The sequence below is a fragment of the Elephantulus edwardii genome, unplaced genomic scaffold (assembly GCF_000299155.1).
Source record: "Elephantulus edwardii isolate Elephantulus edwardi_28Jun2011 unplaced genomic scaffold, EleEdw1.0 scaffold00113, whole genome shotgun sequence".
NCBI lineage: Eukaryota > Metazoa > Chordata > Mammalia > Macroscelidea > Macroscelididae > Elephantulus > Elephantulus edwardii.
Window position 1 is genome coordinate 9,368,749 of NW_006399863.1, and position 16,818 is coordinate 9,385,566.

At 37.3% G+C, this 16,818-nt stretch overlaps 1 protein-coding gene across 9 annotated transcripts in view; it reads left to right on the forward strand.

The window, feature by feature from the left end:
• PBRM1 (polybromo 1) overlaps nt 1-16,818 on the forward strand; it is a 116,884-nt gene that overhangs the window by 47,359 nt on the left and 52,707 nt on the right. For 6 of the 9 annotated variants that reach the window (XM_006892245.1, XM_006892242.1, XM_006892247.1 and 3 more), the window contains 4 exons: nt 1,385-1,598; nt 6,329-6,470; nt 7,652-7,749; nt 15,675-15,951. In XM_006892245.1, coding sequence (XP_006892307.1) covers nt 1,385-1,598; nt 6,329-6,470; nt 7,652-7,749; nt 15,675-15,951 — 731 coding nt within the window. Of the gene's footprint in view, nt 1-1,384; nt 1,599-6,328; nt 6,471-7,651; nt 7,750-9,783; nt 9,829-15,674; nt 15,952-16,818 lie in introns of all 9 variants that reach the window. The other 3 variants (XM_006892241.1, XM_006892244.1, XM_006892239.1) reach the window with 1 other exon arrangement.

A 16,818-nucleotide genomic window follows, 5' to 3' on the forward strand; every position in this document is an offset into this window, starting at 1 on the left:
TTTCTATAATTATATTTTATTAATTTTCATAAACATTTACAGAGATTTTGGGCTTCCACTCATTCATTGTTGCACTATTCTCTTTACCCTCCTCCCAGTTTGTTCTTGTCCAAATGCCTATTGTAGCCATTTTAGTGGGTGAATCACATATTTGTGATTTTGATGTTCATGTCCCTGAGATAGCACATGATTGGACAAGATTTCAATCTGTGGTATGTGAAGTTACTACGAGTCCACTCAGTGATAGCTAGCAGCAGTGTCTGACTAATGTGGGAAGCATTGTTTCATGTATTTGTTGGCCATTTTCATATCTTCTCTGATGAAATTACTTTTAAAATAACTTGCCTATTATTAAATTGGTTGGGGTTTTTTGTTACTAAGTTATCAAAGTTCTTTATAGCTTTTTAGTATTAACGGCTTGCCCAACATATGTTGTGGTGTATGTACCAGTGAGTTGCCTGCAATCCATCGCAACCCTACAAACAGCAACTCTGAGGCCTGCCCTGTCCACAGCCATTCTCACTGATTCTGACACATCTAACTCCCATTTTCCCAGTTACTATATCAATCCATCTTATCTAGGATCTTCGTCTCCTGCATCATCCCTTCACCCTCTGAGCATGATGTCCTTCTCCAAGGGCCAGTTTCTCCTGGCCACGTATTAAATGCATTCTGCAGCAAGCATTTCAGTTCCTCCTCAGCTGCAGCAAGCAAAGTTGTGTCATCTGTATAATAACATAGGTTGTTGATGAGTCTTCCTCAAATCTTGATACCACGTTCATCCTCATAAAGCCCACCCAACATATAATCCCAAATTTTCCCCATTTCTGTGGATTATCACTTCATTTTACAGATAAAAGTTTTGATGAATGAAAGGTTTTCATTTCAATGATGCTTATTTTATTATCTTGTGTTCCTCGTATTTTTTTGGTACCATATCTAAGAATTTGTTGTCAACAACTAGATCCTGAAACATATTTTCGTCTAAGAGTTTATTCTCACATTATTTTGAGTTAATTTTATTAAGTGTTAGGTTAGGTCTACCATCCTTTTTCATGGAAAAATCCAGTGTCTCAATACTATTTCTTGAACAAGGCTCGTCATTGGATAGTCTTCCCACTTTTAGCAGCAATCAATTAACTATAAATATATGGACTTTTCTGGACTCAGTTCATGCCCATTATTCTGTATGTTTTATCATTATAACAGTACCAGGCTGTTTGACTAATAGAGCTATGTACTACATTTTTAAATCAAAAGCCGTTCTTCAAAATAATTTTTCTTTGTAATCTGGAAGGTTGTTGGGAGGGCTTTAAAATTTTGAGCTTTCCTTTTCTGTCTTAACCTTTTGTTGAAACCCTTTATTTATTGTTCCTCTTTTCAGCTGCACGATATGAAGAAGGAGAATCAGAAGCAGAGAGTATTACTTCCTTTATGGATGTCTCAAATCCATTTTATCAGCTTTATGACACAGTTAGAAGCTGTCGGAATAACCAAGGGCAGCTAATAGCTGAACCTTTTTTCCATTTGCCTTCAAAGAAAAAATACCCTGATTATTATCAACAAATTAAAATGCCCATATCACTACAACAGATCAGGTAAGATATCTTCTGCAGTGCTCTTTATAAATCCATTTTCTTGTGATTGAGTTTATATATAGTCCTTCTAAGATAGATAATGAAGCTCTGGTTTCTTAGTGGTAAGGAATTGAACTGCCAACACAGAGGTACACAGTTTAAATCCACTGTCTGCCCCATGGGAGAAGATGGGAAGTCTTCTTCCATGCATTTTACTGCCATTGAAAACCCACTGGAGAGTCAGCAGTGAGTTGGTTCCAAATAGATGGTACACAACAGCAAGAAGAAGATAGGTAAAGATAGTTTTCACATAATAAGCAAGAATATGTGTAAATAACATTCTTATATGAAAAGAGAAGTAAAATTGGTTAAATACAAATAATAGTTTTGCACTATAATAGGCAAATGGCAAGTAAAAAAGAAAACAATTTCAGGTAGGCATTTGTGTTGTCAGATTATGATTCTTAAAAAGGTTAGGGAGTAATAAAGCATTTGGCTTAGACAGCAGCCCTGGAGAATTCTAGCGAACATTCAAAGAGCTGACACCAATTCTACTAAAAATATTGCAGAATATAGAAAAAGACAGAATACTCATGAACTCATTCTATGAAGCAAGTGCAAAGATACTACTAGTAAATGAATGCATATTGTAAACCAGTACTCTGAACAAAATCTCTAGATTTTATAGAATCAATCATCATATTTTTTTAAAAAATTCATTCATCATGATCAAGTGGGAATTCATAACAATTAGGCAAGAAGAAAGATTGATCATAGGACAACAATCATTGTAATCCACCACACCAATAAAATAAAAGAGAAGAACCACTGAATCATCTCAATTGGTGCAGAACAGGCATTTGACAAAGTTCAACCCTTTCTTGATGAAAATGCTCAACAAAATTGAAATAATGACATGACATTCCGCAATTTAGTTAAAAGGATATATAAGAAAACCAAGGGAGTAGAGAAAGGAAATGGGAAGGATCCAGGTGAAAAGACGGGGTAATGATGGGCAAGGTCCAATGGTGATTAATTTTGTAAAACACAATGCTTTAGAATGATTGTATGAAACACATGTGAATGAAGAATAGTGTGAAACGTAATATATACGAATTTTGTAAGCAGACCAATCAATAGGCAAAAAAAAAAGTGACCAACGTTACTGCCAATGGAGACAATTGAAAGGCATTCCCCTTGTAATTTAGAATCAGACAAGAAGGTTACCCTTTATCACCATTCCTGTTCAGTATTATATTGGAAATTCTAGCCAGAGCATTAAGACAAAGAAATAGAAAGCATCAAATTGGCAAAGAGGAAGTAAAACTATCTATTTACAGATGATAGAAAATCCTAAAGACTCAGCAAGAAAATAAAGTCAATCTAATAGTTTGATTCTACAAAGTGTCAGGGTGCAAGACTGCCATACAAAAATTATTTGGCTTTCTCTATCAGTGATTTCATCTTACTTGGTTCCACAGTCAGTACCCTTGATGTTAAGTCATGAGCTAACAGTCATATTAACAGTCATACAGCTTTGGGCAAGGCTTCTGTCAGCAACCTCACCAAAATACTGAAGAGCAGTGGTGTCAGTTTGAAGACAAAAGTGCACCTGATTCAAGCCATGATCTTTTCAGTCACTTGTTGTGTATCTGAGAGCTGGACAGTGAAAAAGAAGGAAAGAAGAATTGATAACTTTGGAGTTGTGTTGGAGAAAAGTACTGAAAGAACGAAGAGGTATGTCTTAGAAAAGGTGCAGCCAAAGTGTATGTTGGAAGCAAGGATAACAAAGCTTCATTTCTTGTACTTTGGATATGTTGCTAGGAGAGGCTGTTCCTTGGAGAGGGATATTATGCTTGGAAAGGTGGAAGGTCAGCGAAAGAGAGGAAGACTCCTAACAAGATTAACATGATATCTGCAGCAATAAGTTCAGGTGTATCAGAGATGGTGACCATAGCACAGGATAGGACAGGATTCAGATCTATTGTTCATAAGGTTGCTATGAGTCATAATTACACTATCTGAAGAAACAGACAGGGAGAAAGGAAATAGACAAAATTTGTTTCACTAACAATGACACATAACAGCAGTAACAGACCTCTAATAAGAAAACAATGCCATTTACAAATAGCCAACCAAAAAAGAAAATATTTATGAGTGAAAATAAGTAGAGATACAAAAGAACTCTACCCAAAAAGTTTAAAATACTACTAAACAGCTTTGGATAAATAAAACCACTTTCATGGATTGGAAAATTTAATATAGTGAAATGTGAATACTACCAAAGGCAATCTGCAATCCAGAGTCTAGCATCACTTTTCAGAGAGATGGGAAAAATAGTTATCAACTTCATAGACCTCACCATAAGCAAAACACTGCTGTGGAAGAAAAACAGAACCTTATGCTTTTGATCTCAAAACCCTACCACACAGCCATAGAATTCAAAACAGATTGCTGCTGACACAGTAACACACACATAGATCAGTAGAATAGAATTGAAAGCCCAATCCAAAACCTCTCTGTCCCTCAGTAAACTGAATTTGCTTTTATTGAAACAGGAACCGAAAAAAGCAGTGCAGCGAGAGTCACAGGCTGCTTTGTCTCTCCATGTTTTCCTTTACAAAGTACTTTTCCTAATAAACCTTTCTTTGGTTGCATAGGAAAAGAAGTATGTGACTGAAAATTTAACTGTATTTACATTACGTCTTCATGGCAGATAACCTTTCATAGAGTAGGAATTAAAATCCTCTTAATGTTGGATTCTTGGGAATAAGGTTAGTTAGCATGTTTCATAGTTTTACATTTGTAACTTCTGCTTTCTATTTTCATCATTTGATCAGTAAGCTGCATTGTGCTTTTTTAATCTTACACACAGGTAGCATGTAGAATGTCAGTTTATTTTGGCCTCTTAAAATAACACAAATTTAGATTTCCCTTTTAGTGAAACAATTTTTGTCTATTTCCTTTCTCCCTGTCTGTTTCTTCAGATAGTGTAATTAATTCAGCTCAAAGGAAGACAGAATTATTCAGCCAGTTCAATCCTGTGCCTAAACTTTGTTCCAAGTTGGAATTTTCTGATATAAACCTTGCTTTCTTAAAAGTCAGTACTGTAATTCTGCACCTTCCCCCTTATTTTAACTTATTCAGTTAGTTACATGCTACACTAATATAGAAGTGTGAGGCAATAGGGAAATGAGAGGTCTGGCTGATAGGGCATCAGAGTTATGAAGGGTCAGACTTTTGGAGATCTGATCTTCCATTCTTTCTTAGGACACTTGCTGAGCCTGGGCACGTGTATGGTACTTGAACGTTGGTACTTTATTGTGCCTGGCCTCCTGTATGAGCTGTCTGGGCAGCACGGAAGTTTGGGGCAGTCCATAGCTGCTAGTAATGTGTAACTAATGCTTGAAGTACGACTAAGGAACTAGCTTTTTAATCTTACTCTAATTTAAATAGCCATTGCCCTGCAGTCAATGCAGGCCTAAGAGCAACTATTGATGGAAGAAAGGTAGTTTTAACATCCCTGGAGGTAACAAAAGTGTAAGAATGGGGAGGAACTATTGACAGTGTTGATCTACATGCCACTTTGTCCTGTGATGGGTGGAGCTTGCCATCTCCTTGTTTAATTTCCAATTCTACCCTTTCCTCTCCCTACTACCTACCCCTCCTTTATTTATATCTGTGGAATGTACACAACAATTCAATAGTTTCTGTCTGTACAGTTTGGTGATACTGAGTGCATTCCTCAAGTTGTGCCAACCCACTTTTTCTGAGTAGTTTCTCACCCATTAACATAAACTCAGCATTTCTGAAACTTTGTCTGGCATGGGTGTTACATTGATACACGAGCTAAGGCAGACAGTTCTCTTCACTTTGTACAAAGGGCTTTTGTGAATGTTGATATAAAAAAGGGATGATCTGAAAGAAATACCTAAGTTCTTAAGACTTAAAATAAGTAAGAAAAATCTTCAATTTTAACTTATCCTAATTACAAATGTTCATATTGGAGAAAGAGTAGTGAATTGGGTTCTAAACTGTGCCTCATTAACCACCTTAAGACCCTGTGACACTATTCTGCATTCATTTTTTCCAGTACTTTTTCTTTTGTTTAACCCTCAGAACTGGTATGGCCCCTTATTTTCATAAATGGATGAATTTTCATGATTCTTTGTTGGTTTTTATCTCTTCCTGGGATTTACATATTGGCACCAAAGGGAGCTACATGAAGATTTTTTCTAGATACTTGCTTTATAGTTAGCCACCTTTCTAGATCCTTTTATTCTTCGAGTGTTTTGATCCTTTTATTCTTCGAGTGTTTTGTCTTGTTCTTTGGGTTGTTCAGGTAAACTTAGTGCCTGTATATAATGCTCTTCATTTTTAAAGTGTCCATTCCGGTCCTCTGTGTAGTAACATTAAAGTACTTACTAATATTACAAGAAGCCCTAGTAGTAGCACAGTGGTTAAACACTCAGCTACTAATAAGAAAGTTTTTGGTTTGAACCCACCAACTGCTCCAGGGAAGAAGGTGGCTGATAGGGTGCTTTTCCATAAAGATCAGAGCCTTAAAAAAAGATCATAGGCTTGAAAACCTACAGGAAGGTTCTGTTCTGTCCTGCAGGGTTGCTGTGAGTTAGGATTGACTTGATGGCAATAGGATTTAGAGTAATGGTACCATCTAGTGCTTGTCAGAGTTTTATGCTAGAATTCCTTATAGCTAAAGAAAGTTCTTGTTCTGTGTTTGTTTTTCACAGAACCAAGCTTAAGAACCAGGAATATGAAACCTTAGATCATTTGGAGTGTGATCTGAATTTAATGTTTGAAAATGCCAAGCGTTATAATGTTCCCAATTCAGCCATCTACAAGCGCGTTCTAAAGTTACAGCAAGTCATGCAGGTATGAGTGGTTTCTTGGTTTTTCTAAATTTGTCTTCTGTATAACTGAAATAATGTGTATCTTTTGAATATAATACATGTAAGGATGTATAGATTCCCCCCAAGCAGTATGACATCTTTTATTTTAACATGTACTGCTTTTTAGAGTTGTACTGACCTCATAGAGTATAAACAATACAGTGAAACCTGTGTAAGGCAGAACTTTGTGACCAAAAAAAGATGGAAATGTTTACCATTAATAGAGCAATAAAAATGGAATAGAATTGCATCACGTCATAAGTAAAATACTTATGAGATCCAGAAACACTAGGCAATCCTGTTGAGTGCTTCCTCTCCCAGGTCTCCCTGTAGTCTAGACAGGGGTAACTTGTGGTTTGTCCAATTATATAGGCTAGTTTGTCATTAGAGTTTATTCCTTTGGTTCTAGACCATGTCTTTATCAAGGTTGGGTTAATTCTAGGCCAAAGGACATTTTAAGTCTGATTAATCATTGCATAGTATCCATGAGTTTATCAGATCCTTTTTGAAACCATGGGTGACATCTAAGGTCATGAGTCATCAAAGGGTTTTGAGACAAAAAGTGAAACACAAATTGGGTCTATCTGGTAGTTTTTAATAGTATCATTTTGTAAAGAGAAGCTTGGTGCAAGGAAATAAGGCAGTTTAGATCACCCATAGGATGATCTATAGTCAACACTTTTTTGAACACTACTGTAGATTGCAAACATTTTCCTTTTCAGCTCTCTCCTTGTGTAGTCCTTAAATCTGTTGTGGTTGGGCTTTCAGCTCTGTCTTCCAGGAGGTCGTTAGACATATATGTGTTAAAGAGGAGATCTTCTTTCACCTCTCACTGTAAACTTACTTTCTACTTCGACACACTGCAGGGATACCAGAGAGCCTCTTACTGAACTGTGGCCACCACAGCCACTGTCCCTGTAACTTGCCTCAGTGCTTTTTAATATATCTGTGCCGTTTGTAGTCTTAATTGCTGTTTAACTGTCCAAGGAGTTCTACAACTCTAGGTGCATTTTTTAATCGACTTTTCTGCCACACAAGCTTTTGTTAAATCAGGTTATTGAAATGTTTAATAACTCTTTAATTTTGTGTATCCTAATTTTGATATTACCTTTCTGAGTGACTCTAATAAAGTGTAGCTAGACTCTGGGATCTGCTCTTTTTTAGTCTAAGAAAAAGGAGCTTGCCAGGAGGGATGACATTGAAGACGGAGACAGCATGATTTCTTCAGCCACCTCTGATACTGGTAGTGCCAAACGGAAAAGGTACATACTCCTCTTAAAGATGGAGACATCTCACTTCCTGTTTCATTTTGTTGTAGATTAGTAAGGAAAAATGTATTGTTGGTTGGTGTGGTTTTTTTCTTTTAAGCTATGAAGTGTAAATTCTCAAACTTTATATACTTGAGTACATGCCTTCTTTTACAATTTGTAAATTAGATGCTTAGCTTTTATTAGCACGTCATACTACTTTTAGATCACATAGATAAAGGTGACAGCTGTGTGTGTAGCTTGGCAAAAAGATTATTTTGTTTAGAGTATTATTGTAAATAAGGCATTTTAAGAGTGCTGATTAGATCTAATTTAGATAATTTCTGTTTGCTGCATTGCAGAGTTAAGAGTACAAATTAGGAAAGGTAAGGAGGCATGCAAGGTGACCACTGCAGTGAAGTAAGCCATTTGTTTTCCTTCTTAATACAGTCTCTATTTGCCATTTTAAGCTGGTCAGATTGTACAATCCCAGAAGATAACGTCATATTTTTCATTAAATGTTAAGCTAGACATTGGATTTCATTTCTTTCTAATCTCTCTCTGAATTTCCTAACCCTTCCTTACTCTCATAAGTGTTATGGAAGGGGATATTCTAGTGAAATTCTGAAGCTGGACTCTTACAAGAAATTATGCAAGGCCATCTCTCTTGTCTATGCCACCCCTATGGAGTTTCTCTGATCTAATCATGTGGAACACTGGGTTCCCTCTCAAGCTTAACTTAGTATCTTTGTAGCAGCCTTCATTTCAGCTAAGATATCTTAAATAAGGAATAAGCTAATAAGGCTTGAGAGATTGAAAGTTGAATGAAGTGGTCAGTATCAACACAGTTCTTTGCAAACATTAGTAGACCTACTAAGATCAGAGGATTTTTAAAAGTAGTTAAGAAGAAACAACTTATCCTTTCTTTCCCTCTTACAAATAGCACTTGAGAAAATTTCTTTAGCTTTGAAAATAACTTTGTTATGCCATGATAAGTCAGTTGGTGTAACCTGACAATGTCTGCTCCGTTACTGGCTTGTGCATTTCATCCTTCCAAGTTCTTAATTCCTTGTTATGCCAAACAGTGGAGGAATATGTGAAACCAGATCTTAAACATCAAATCAAGAACATCTTTGAGTATAATTATGTCATTCTACTCCAGCATCACCTGTGTTTTCCTCTTCAGTAACCAAAAAGAAAAACTTCTCAGACAAAAGAAGATAATGGAGGCAAAAACGGAGGTATAGTTAGTGCCAATACTGTAAGAAAATAGTTTCATAGAAGCGTTAGCAAGATCCTCTGAAATGACATCTGTGGCTTGTAGCCCGTGGGACATCCTAAGTAGGTTAAATGAAAAGCTATGCCCTAATAATTTCTATAAACAGAAAACTAAACATTAAATTTTTGAAATTTTAAAGTTCCACGTCAACTGAAAATATCTTTATGAACAGGTTTCCTCGGGAGTATTTTTTGTAATCAGGTGAAAAAATATAAATAAGAGAAGAAAAAGTATCAGATCATTTCCGCAAGTAAAGAAAAAACAAAATTGGATTAAGAGGTTTAGAGAAGCAAGTCCTACACTTTGAACCATGACAAAAGACCTATGATGAACTTTCTAGAAGATTGTTCTCTTGAACAGTTGTGGTAATAAGAAATGGGCTCTAGAATTTAGGCAAACACGGTGGTCCCCATTACTTGAATTAAGCTTGGCCAGAGAAGGCAGGGCTAAGTTTTGAAAGTTACTACTGAATTTGACTCCTCAGAGTATGGTATATGAGTCTATCTTTGCGTTCTTAGTACCAGAGTGTGAGAAGAATGTTGATGTGTTCCCCTTCATCTTGAGAGTGAGCTCTTCTCCCTGAGTTCTCACTCCTTTACCTAAAATCCACCCACTGTCGTCCCTGTTGAAATGTTCAAGTACTCTTAAAATATCTTTTGTCTTCTGGACTGAGTAAACCTCTTTTTCCCCTCAGCCGTATTTAGTTATACATGCTCCTCCAATGTGACTTTGATTCTTTTCACATGTAATGTTTCTTTCTGCTTTCCCAGGAGCACTCATGACAGTCACATATTGAGTCTCAGGAGGCTCTCCAGGTGTGCAGTCCTTTTTTTATGCATAAAAGTAAAAAGTATGACTCATCTGTGGCATGGTCAGTACTGAGTAGGTGAAAAATGAAGCCTTAAGCATGTAAAATAAAAGGTGACTTGGATGCTAGTTTATGTGTAAATAAAAAAGCAGTACAGTTTAGAATTAAAGCTAGTAAAATAAACACAGAATTGGTTAGCCTAGATGTTTCAAATAAAAAGAAATATAGGAGGGGAGCTCTGGTGGCCTAGTGGCAAGGAGCTGCAACTACAATCCCAGAGGCGCACGGTTCAAATCCACCAGATGCTCTGCCAGGGAAGGAGGGACAATCTCCTCCTGTACCAGTCAGATCTGATTTGACAGTACACTCACACAAAAATAATAAATAAAAATTTAAAAAAAAAAGAAATATAGGAGTTCTGGTGGCTTGGTAGTTAATGCAGTTACCAGCTCCAAGGCAGAGGGTTTGAAGCCACTAACTGCTCCACAAGAGAAAGTGATACGTTCATGAATGCCTTAGTTTGTTGGTGTCTTTGCCAGGAGCAAGACTCTGATACCTTTCCCCACTCTCAGCCCTAAATCACTGAGCATATGCTTCTGCATCCAAAAGGTAGAGATTGTTGCTATGGTCGCATCCCTGGGTCCTGGCTCTGGCCAGTGCAGATTCTCTCTCAGGGATGTCTCTTACAGATTGGGTATGGTGGATAGGTCAGGGTCCACAGTGACAGCACAAGCAGAGTCCCTGCATGTGTACACCTGTGCAGGGCAATACTGCTGGAGCTTGAGTACTTTTCCTCAGTGTCTGGTTGTATCCATGTTGTATTTCTTTTAAAGGATCCATTCTTTTGCATGTTGCTTATGATTTTAAAAATAACTGTGAATCTCTTTGTCATGGTCCTAGTAGTTATCATGTGGTACTTTTGTTTCCACATTTGCCATCTGGCATTCAAAGAATGTCAGTTGCTTTGCACACCACCAGACTCTGCTCTTACACAGGTTATAAAGGTGGAAATTCAGCCATTTCCTCTGTTACTTTCCAGGAACTTATTATCCAGAAAAAGATGCAGTTTGAAACCATGGAAGTTTTATATGGTAGCTATGTAGGAAAATAATTGCATTAGGTACCCAGCTAAAAATCATAGACCTCTGGTGGTGTAGTCTGTAGGGAGTTGTGCTGCTTATCGAAAAGTGATGCCTCTCTGGTGGTTCAAATATACCAGCAGCTCCAAGGGAAAAAGGTGGACATTCTCCTGCCCTGTGATTTACAGCCTCTGAAAAACTCTTCAAAAGAATTCATTCTCTGAACCTTTGAGTTCATTCTGACTCAACAGCAGTGAGATATATCCAAATATTGTGTGGTTGTCCAAGTAGATTTAAGAGAAATTCTTTTCACTCCATGCTTTTCTTTGGAAGTTCCAAATTACCTATAATAATTCTCTGCCATGTTGCTAGGAACCCTGCTAACATAGTGGGCTAAGTGCTCATCTGCTACTTCAAGATCAGTGATTTGAACTCACCAGGTGCTCCACAGGAAAAGAGACAAAGTTGGCCCCAGTAAGGTTTTAACAGCCTTGAAAACGCTATAGCTGCTGTGTCCTGTGGGATTGCTCAGTCAGAATCGGCTCTGCTGCTCTGGATTTAACCATGTTGCTGCCATACACAGTTCACTATAGAAAATTACTATATTACCACTGACTTTTGCTTAATATTTCCAGTAAGAAAAAAATGTCCTCATTTAAATTGTAAACTTGAAAACAGATCATGGCTTCTGTTTATAGCATTCATACTGTATGGCACTGATTTTGCATGTTGATTGAATTAGAAATTGGTACTAGTTGTTTCTGTACTATGGAGTCAGAACCAATTCTTACTGACCCTGCAGCAGGTTTGCACAGTCAGTAAATTGTTAGAAGAAAACTGCCCGTCTTTCTCCTCTGGAACTGCTGATAGATTCGAACTGTGTTCCTTCATATTGACAGCACAACTCTTTACCACAGGCCACCAGAGCTCTCTGAGAGGCAGAAAAAAGATCATGGCTTCTATTTCTTTTACAGCATTCATACTTGAAGCAATCTTTTAAATTTGTAAGTTCAAAATTAAATTCCTGAATCTACTTTTTTTTATCCAACAAGAAGCCATAACTTTAATTAATGATAGAAACAGTACAAATTTCAAACCAAACTGCAGTTACTCTTTTTGAAACATAAAAAAAAAGGTCCTCATTTTCCCAGATGGCTACATTGTTAATTCCATAATACCATTTATACTACCATTACTGTTGTTCTTCAGGGCTCAGACCACCTTTGCTTTCAACACATTTGCTTGTGACATGACTAACTCTATGTCCTTAACTTCCACACCAGTTTCATCAATCTCTTCCTCTTCACTCTCCTTTTGAACAGTTGGAGTTTGTATGCTTTCTTGCATGTTTGAGACAGCTTCACCTTGAACTTTTAATTTCTCAGCAGCTGCTGGCTGTGCTTGCTGAGATAAGTCCTCAATCTTGGCTTCACCAAAAACTATGTAGGTATCTGAAGCGGGGCTCTTATAAACATCTGGTGTTGTGATGACAAAGAGGATATTCTTAGATTTCTGGATAGTGACTCTAGTAACCCCTGTGACTTGTCAAAGTCCCAGTTTGGACATCGCCTTCCTATGGCAACTCCTGCTCTGTAGCAGGGATGGTTTCTGTAGCTTCACTGGGTATTTTGTGCGGGGAACGCAGAACCAAGATGGTGGCAGAAAGAGAGCAAGTGAGAGAATGAGCCACGCCTGTTGCAGGAGGAAGCCCTGAATCTACTTTTTCCCGCTCGGTTTTCATAAGTGAGACATAAACCATATTTAAGCCATTTAAGTGCAGATTTCTGTGATAATGAATTCAGGTTCTAAAGCTTTCCTCTAGAGTCTTCCTAAAAGTGAAAGATACCTATGTTCTAATCTGCCCAGGTGCAGGGAATTGGAGCTCTGGCCAAATTCCTCTTCCTTTATCCTCTTGATGGCGACCTGCAGTGAGAGAACTTGTTTCTTTTACATCATTGCTCCATCATTGCCTCTTGAAGAAGTCATTTCCATTTGCTGAAACTTCCCCTAGACAGCCATTATGTAGCAAACACTCACTTGTCACAGAGGGGAGAGAATGATTCCAGAGCATTCCACAGAGGGAAGAGTGAAGGCACCAAAAATGAGCAGGACCCCAACTCTGAAAAATGGAGAATCCTCTCCCTCCCTCCTTACCCCACCTCTGCCCCAGCCCATTCCCTCTCTAGCCCAGTAAAAACTTTGTTTGCCTTGAGTTTCATGTTGCTGGAAAGATAGGCATTTCTGAAACAGTTTCTATCTTAAGGATGGATTTTTTTTTCTCCTGAACTGTTAAATGCTTTTTTATTTTATTCTTATTTTTGTTCTGTTTTTTTAAAAAACATACTTTCATCTTTAGATGGAAAATAATCTAGCCTTGGATTCTTCATGACCCAGCAGTAGAATGAGTAGTCAGAACACTGACATAGGAAACTCAGCGTAGCCACACAGATTTTGTTATTTTTTTATGAATTTTATTTTGTTGCTATTGTGTGTATATACATATATATATATAGCAATACATAACTGCTAGTTCAAATGTTTCTGCATGTACAATTCAGTGACATTGTTATTTCTTTTTGTTTTGTTTTCAAAGACATTAAAAATATTTCCTGATAATACTTAGTCTTCTTTCAAAGTAATTTGGTTAATATGATAAACATTGGTTATTCATTTGGATGCAATAAATAATTTAGAAAGAGCTAGCAGAGCAACGTTCTGACATCCCTCACGCTCCAAGCATTACAAAGTGGAGACATTCATCTTCTGGTCCCAGGTACATGCTCTCAGACCACAGAATTGTTTTCTTGTATGATCTCATGAACTCAGATCAGTCCAGGAATTAAAAATATGTCAGCTCATCATGCTTAGCCTTGTTAGCCTGGTTGGACAAGGTCAGAGCCTTGTTTTTGTGAAGGAGACTTTGAAATATCTGTAGGTGCGTGAAGACATCCTTGTCATCCTGAACCTTAATAAAATAGTTGGTCCCAGCAACTAACTGAGACTTGAACTCCACACCCTTAAACATTGAGAACTTGGTATTTTCTTTCTCTTCAAGCTGGGACTTTACCTGGTTGGCAGTCTTCTGGATCTCCACAGTGACTGGCTTGCAGCAGAGGTCCCTCCACACATCATTTTGGCGGCAAGAGTAGGGATGGCCAACGCTGAACAGATAAAAAGTATAGAAGCAATTGTGGTGATTGAACAGTGGAAATTGCCATGCCCTGGCCTAAATAGGCTGACATTGTTACATATTTTTGTGTTGTGTAGCCAAGACTCATTCTCCTTTCCAAGTTGTTCCTCTTCTCTATCTAGTATTTCAAGTTGCTATTGTCAGTTTTATTCCATATAGATAATTATTAAAAAAATATAATAAGGTAGTTGTTTGGTTTTAAGAAGGAATATTCAGAGGATATTTTTTTAAGGTCTGAAAGTTATCTATCTCAAGGTGGTTGTTTTTAGGAGTTCATCTATACTCAGTGGCTCCAGAAAGACTAAGTCCATGAGAATTTTACTTTCTTTTCTACATTTTCCCCCTTTTGGTCTGGTTTCCTGAAATAATCACTGATAAGTATGTTTAGTAGTAATAGCGAGGTACCATCCAATTATTTTAGTCTCATTAAGCCACAGTATTTGCTTCAGGAAGGAACTTTTCTCCACTTGAAGCAAATGGAAAATAAACTTACCTGTTAAGTGCTACATTATAGGATCTTGTTAGTACATGGTTGTCATAATCTATTTCTTAATACTTACCTGACTATTCCCTTGGAGATGGCTGGCTGTCTAGTTCTGATTTCTTTTTCCATTTTCTAAAAGAAACAAGTCATCACTTCTAATAGATCACTAGCAGTTCACCTTAGGCAAGTCATTCAGCCTATCTGAGCCAGTTTTTTCAACTAGTAGGAGACTAGACTGACTGTACTCTCGTAAACCACTTTTGCCTCTGTTTCTCATCTCTAGTCCCCTGTAATTTGTTGCAAATAACTTAAATCTGTTTTTTGGTTTCACAGCTCATGTAAGGAAATATGAAGGACAAGACAGCAATTCATACTGAAGGGCTTTTGAAAGTTTTACTTTAGGCAGCTTAGATGAACCGTTGACCATCTAAGCTGTTCTTTAAACGCGATTTGTTTAGAGGGATGGTAAAATGCTGCTGCTAGAGGAAGGGAAGCAGACTGACCCAGCAGGATAAATGTAGGAGAGACTGAAACAATATAGAGAAATGAACTAGGCTGGCCAACTGTCTCCCTTTGTTTTCTGATGGTGAAACAGTTTAGGCAGGTATGCAGGAGAGGTTGTCTGAAGAGATACGATATTTGTCTGTGTTAGTTTGTTGGAGATTGTGTTGTTGTGATGTTATTTGTTTTTGACTTAGAAGTAAAATTTGGTAGAAATTACAGGAAGTTTTTTGTTTTGATTGTTGTTTTATCCTACTCATCTTAAAAGCAAAATATTGTTCAGGTGATAATAAAATTTTATTTTCTTCGGGTGTAAGGGAAGTTCTCTTTAAGCATTTAATTTGATGAGATGTTATAAACAAATTTGCTGTTCATTGGCTGCTCTTGGCAGAATCACTTTGTTTTAACCATTTTCATAATTTTTCTCATAGCATCTAGCAGGTTGACTTTTATGTGTGGTAGAAGTAATAATAAATAGCTGATACTAATTATGAAGCATCTCCCTACAAGATTATTTTGTTCGGTTTCACATTCATCTATGTACAAAGAAAACTGAACATGATCTCATTTCCCTCCTTGTCTGCTTCCTCCTTTAACAGTAAAAAGAACATAAGAAAGCAACGAATGAAAATTTTATTCAATGTTGTTCTTGAAGCTCGAGAACCAGGTTCAGGTAGAAGACTCTGTGATTTATTTATGGTTAAACCATCCAAAAAGGATTATCCTGATTATTATAAGATCATCTTGGAGCCCATGGACTTGAAAATAATTGAACATAACATTCGGAATGACAAATATGCGGGGGAAGAGGGAATGATAGAAGACATGAAGTTGATGTTCCGGAATGCCAGGCACTACAACGAGGAGGGCTCCCAGGTAAGAACGAGCTGTGCCCAGGCATGGAGCAGGCATATCTTCTTTTAGGTGTTGGTAGAATGGTGCATGATAAGAAACTAGCTCTTGGCTTAGTCTTACTCACAGGTAATGTACTCTTAGGTAAAATATTTTGTCATTTCCTAATTGTTTAAAATTGTAGGCAATACATTGTAGAGTTTAAAAGCTCCTATTCTGTGCCTAGTCTAATGTCCTAGATTTGAATCTTACTCCACAGTGCCTATATCAATGATTTATCTCTTCTGAGCCTCAATTTCTTCCTATATAATCTAAAGATAATAACAGCTTTTCAGTCAAGATTGTGTGATTTATATTTGGTAATAGAGCTTTTAGCAAAGTACCAAATAAGCAGTCAAATGAGAGTCAGTATCATTTATCACAATTTTTATTTCTTTCCTTAATGGCTATACTTCATTGACAGTCCATAATGTACCTGTGAATGCACTAAAAAATATTTATTCTATGGCCCTCGGGCCAAGAAAAGCCTATCTACACACCAGTTCTATAGGATGCATCACCATTGCTCGGGAAACATTACAACTAAACTTCAGAGACATTGATCCCAACATAAGGAATTACCATCAGCTGATGTGTTTGGAATCACAGAAGCCATGGAAGCTTCATATATAAGTTATTAGAAGGAGGGCTGGTCAAAGGGAGATAGATGTGAAGGGAGGGGGTAGAAGTGGATGGCTATCCTGGTGGATGGTGGAGCAGGGAAATAAGTGGGTAAAGACGTGTGTGAGAAAGGCAGGGACAACACTGACACTAAAGTTAACTCCGCAATAAGGGATATACCTTTAACTTGCTGGTCTGTCTGATACTTCTCTAATTCTGAACGTTCACATT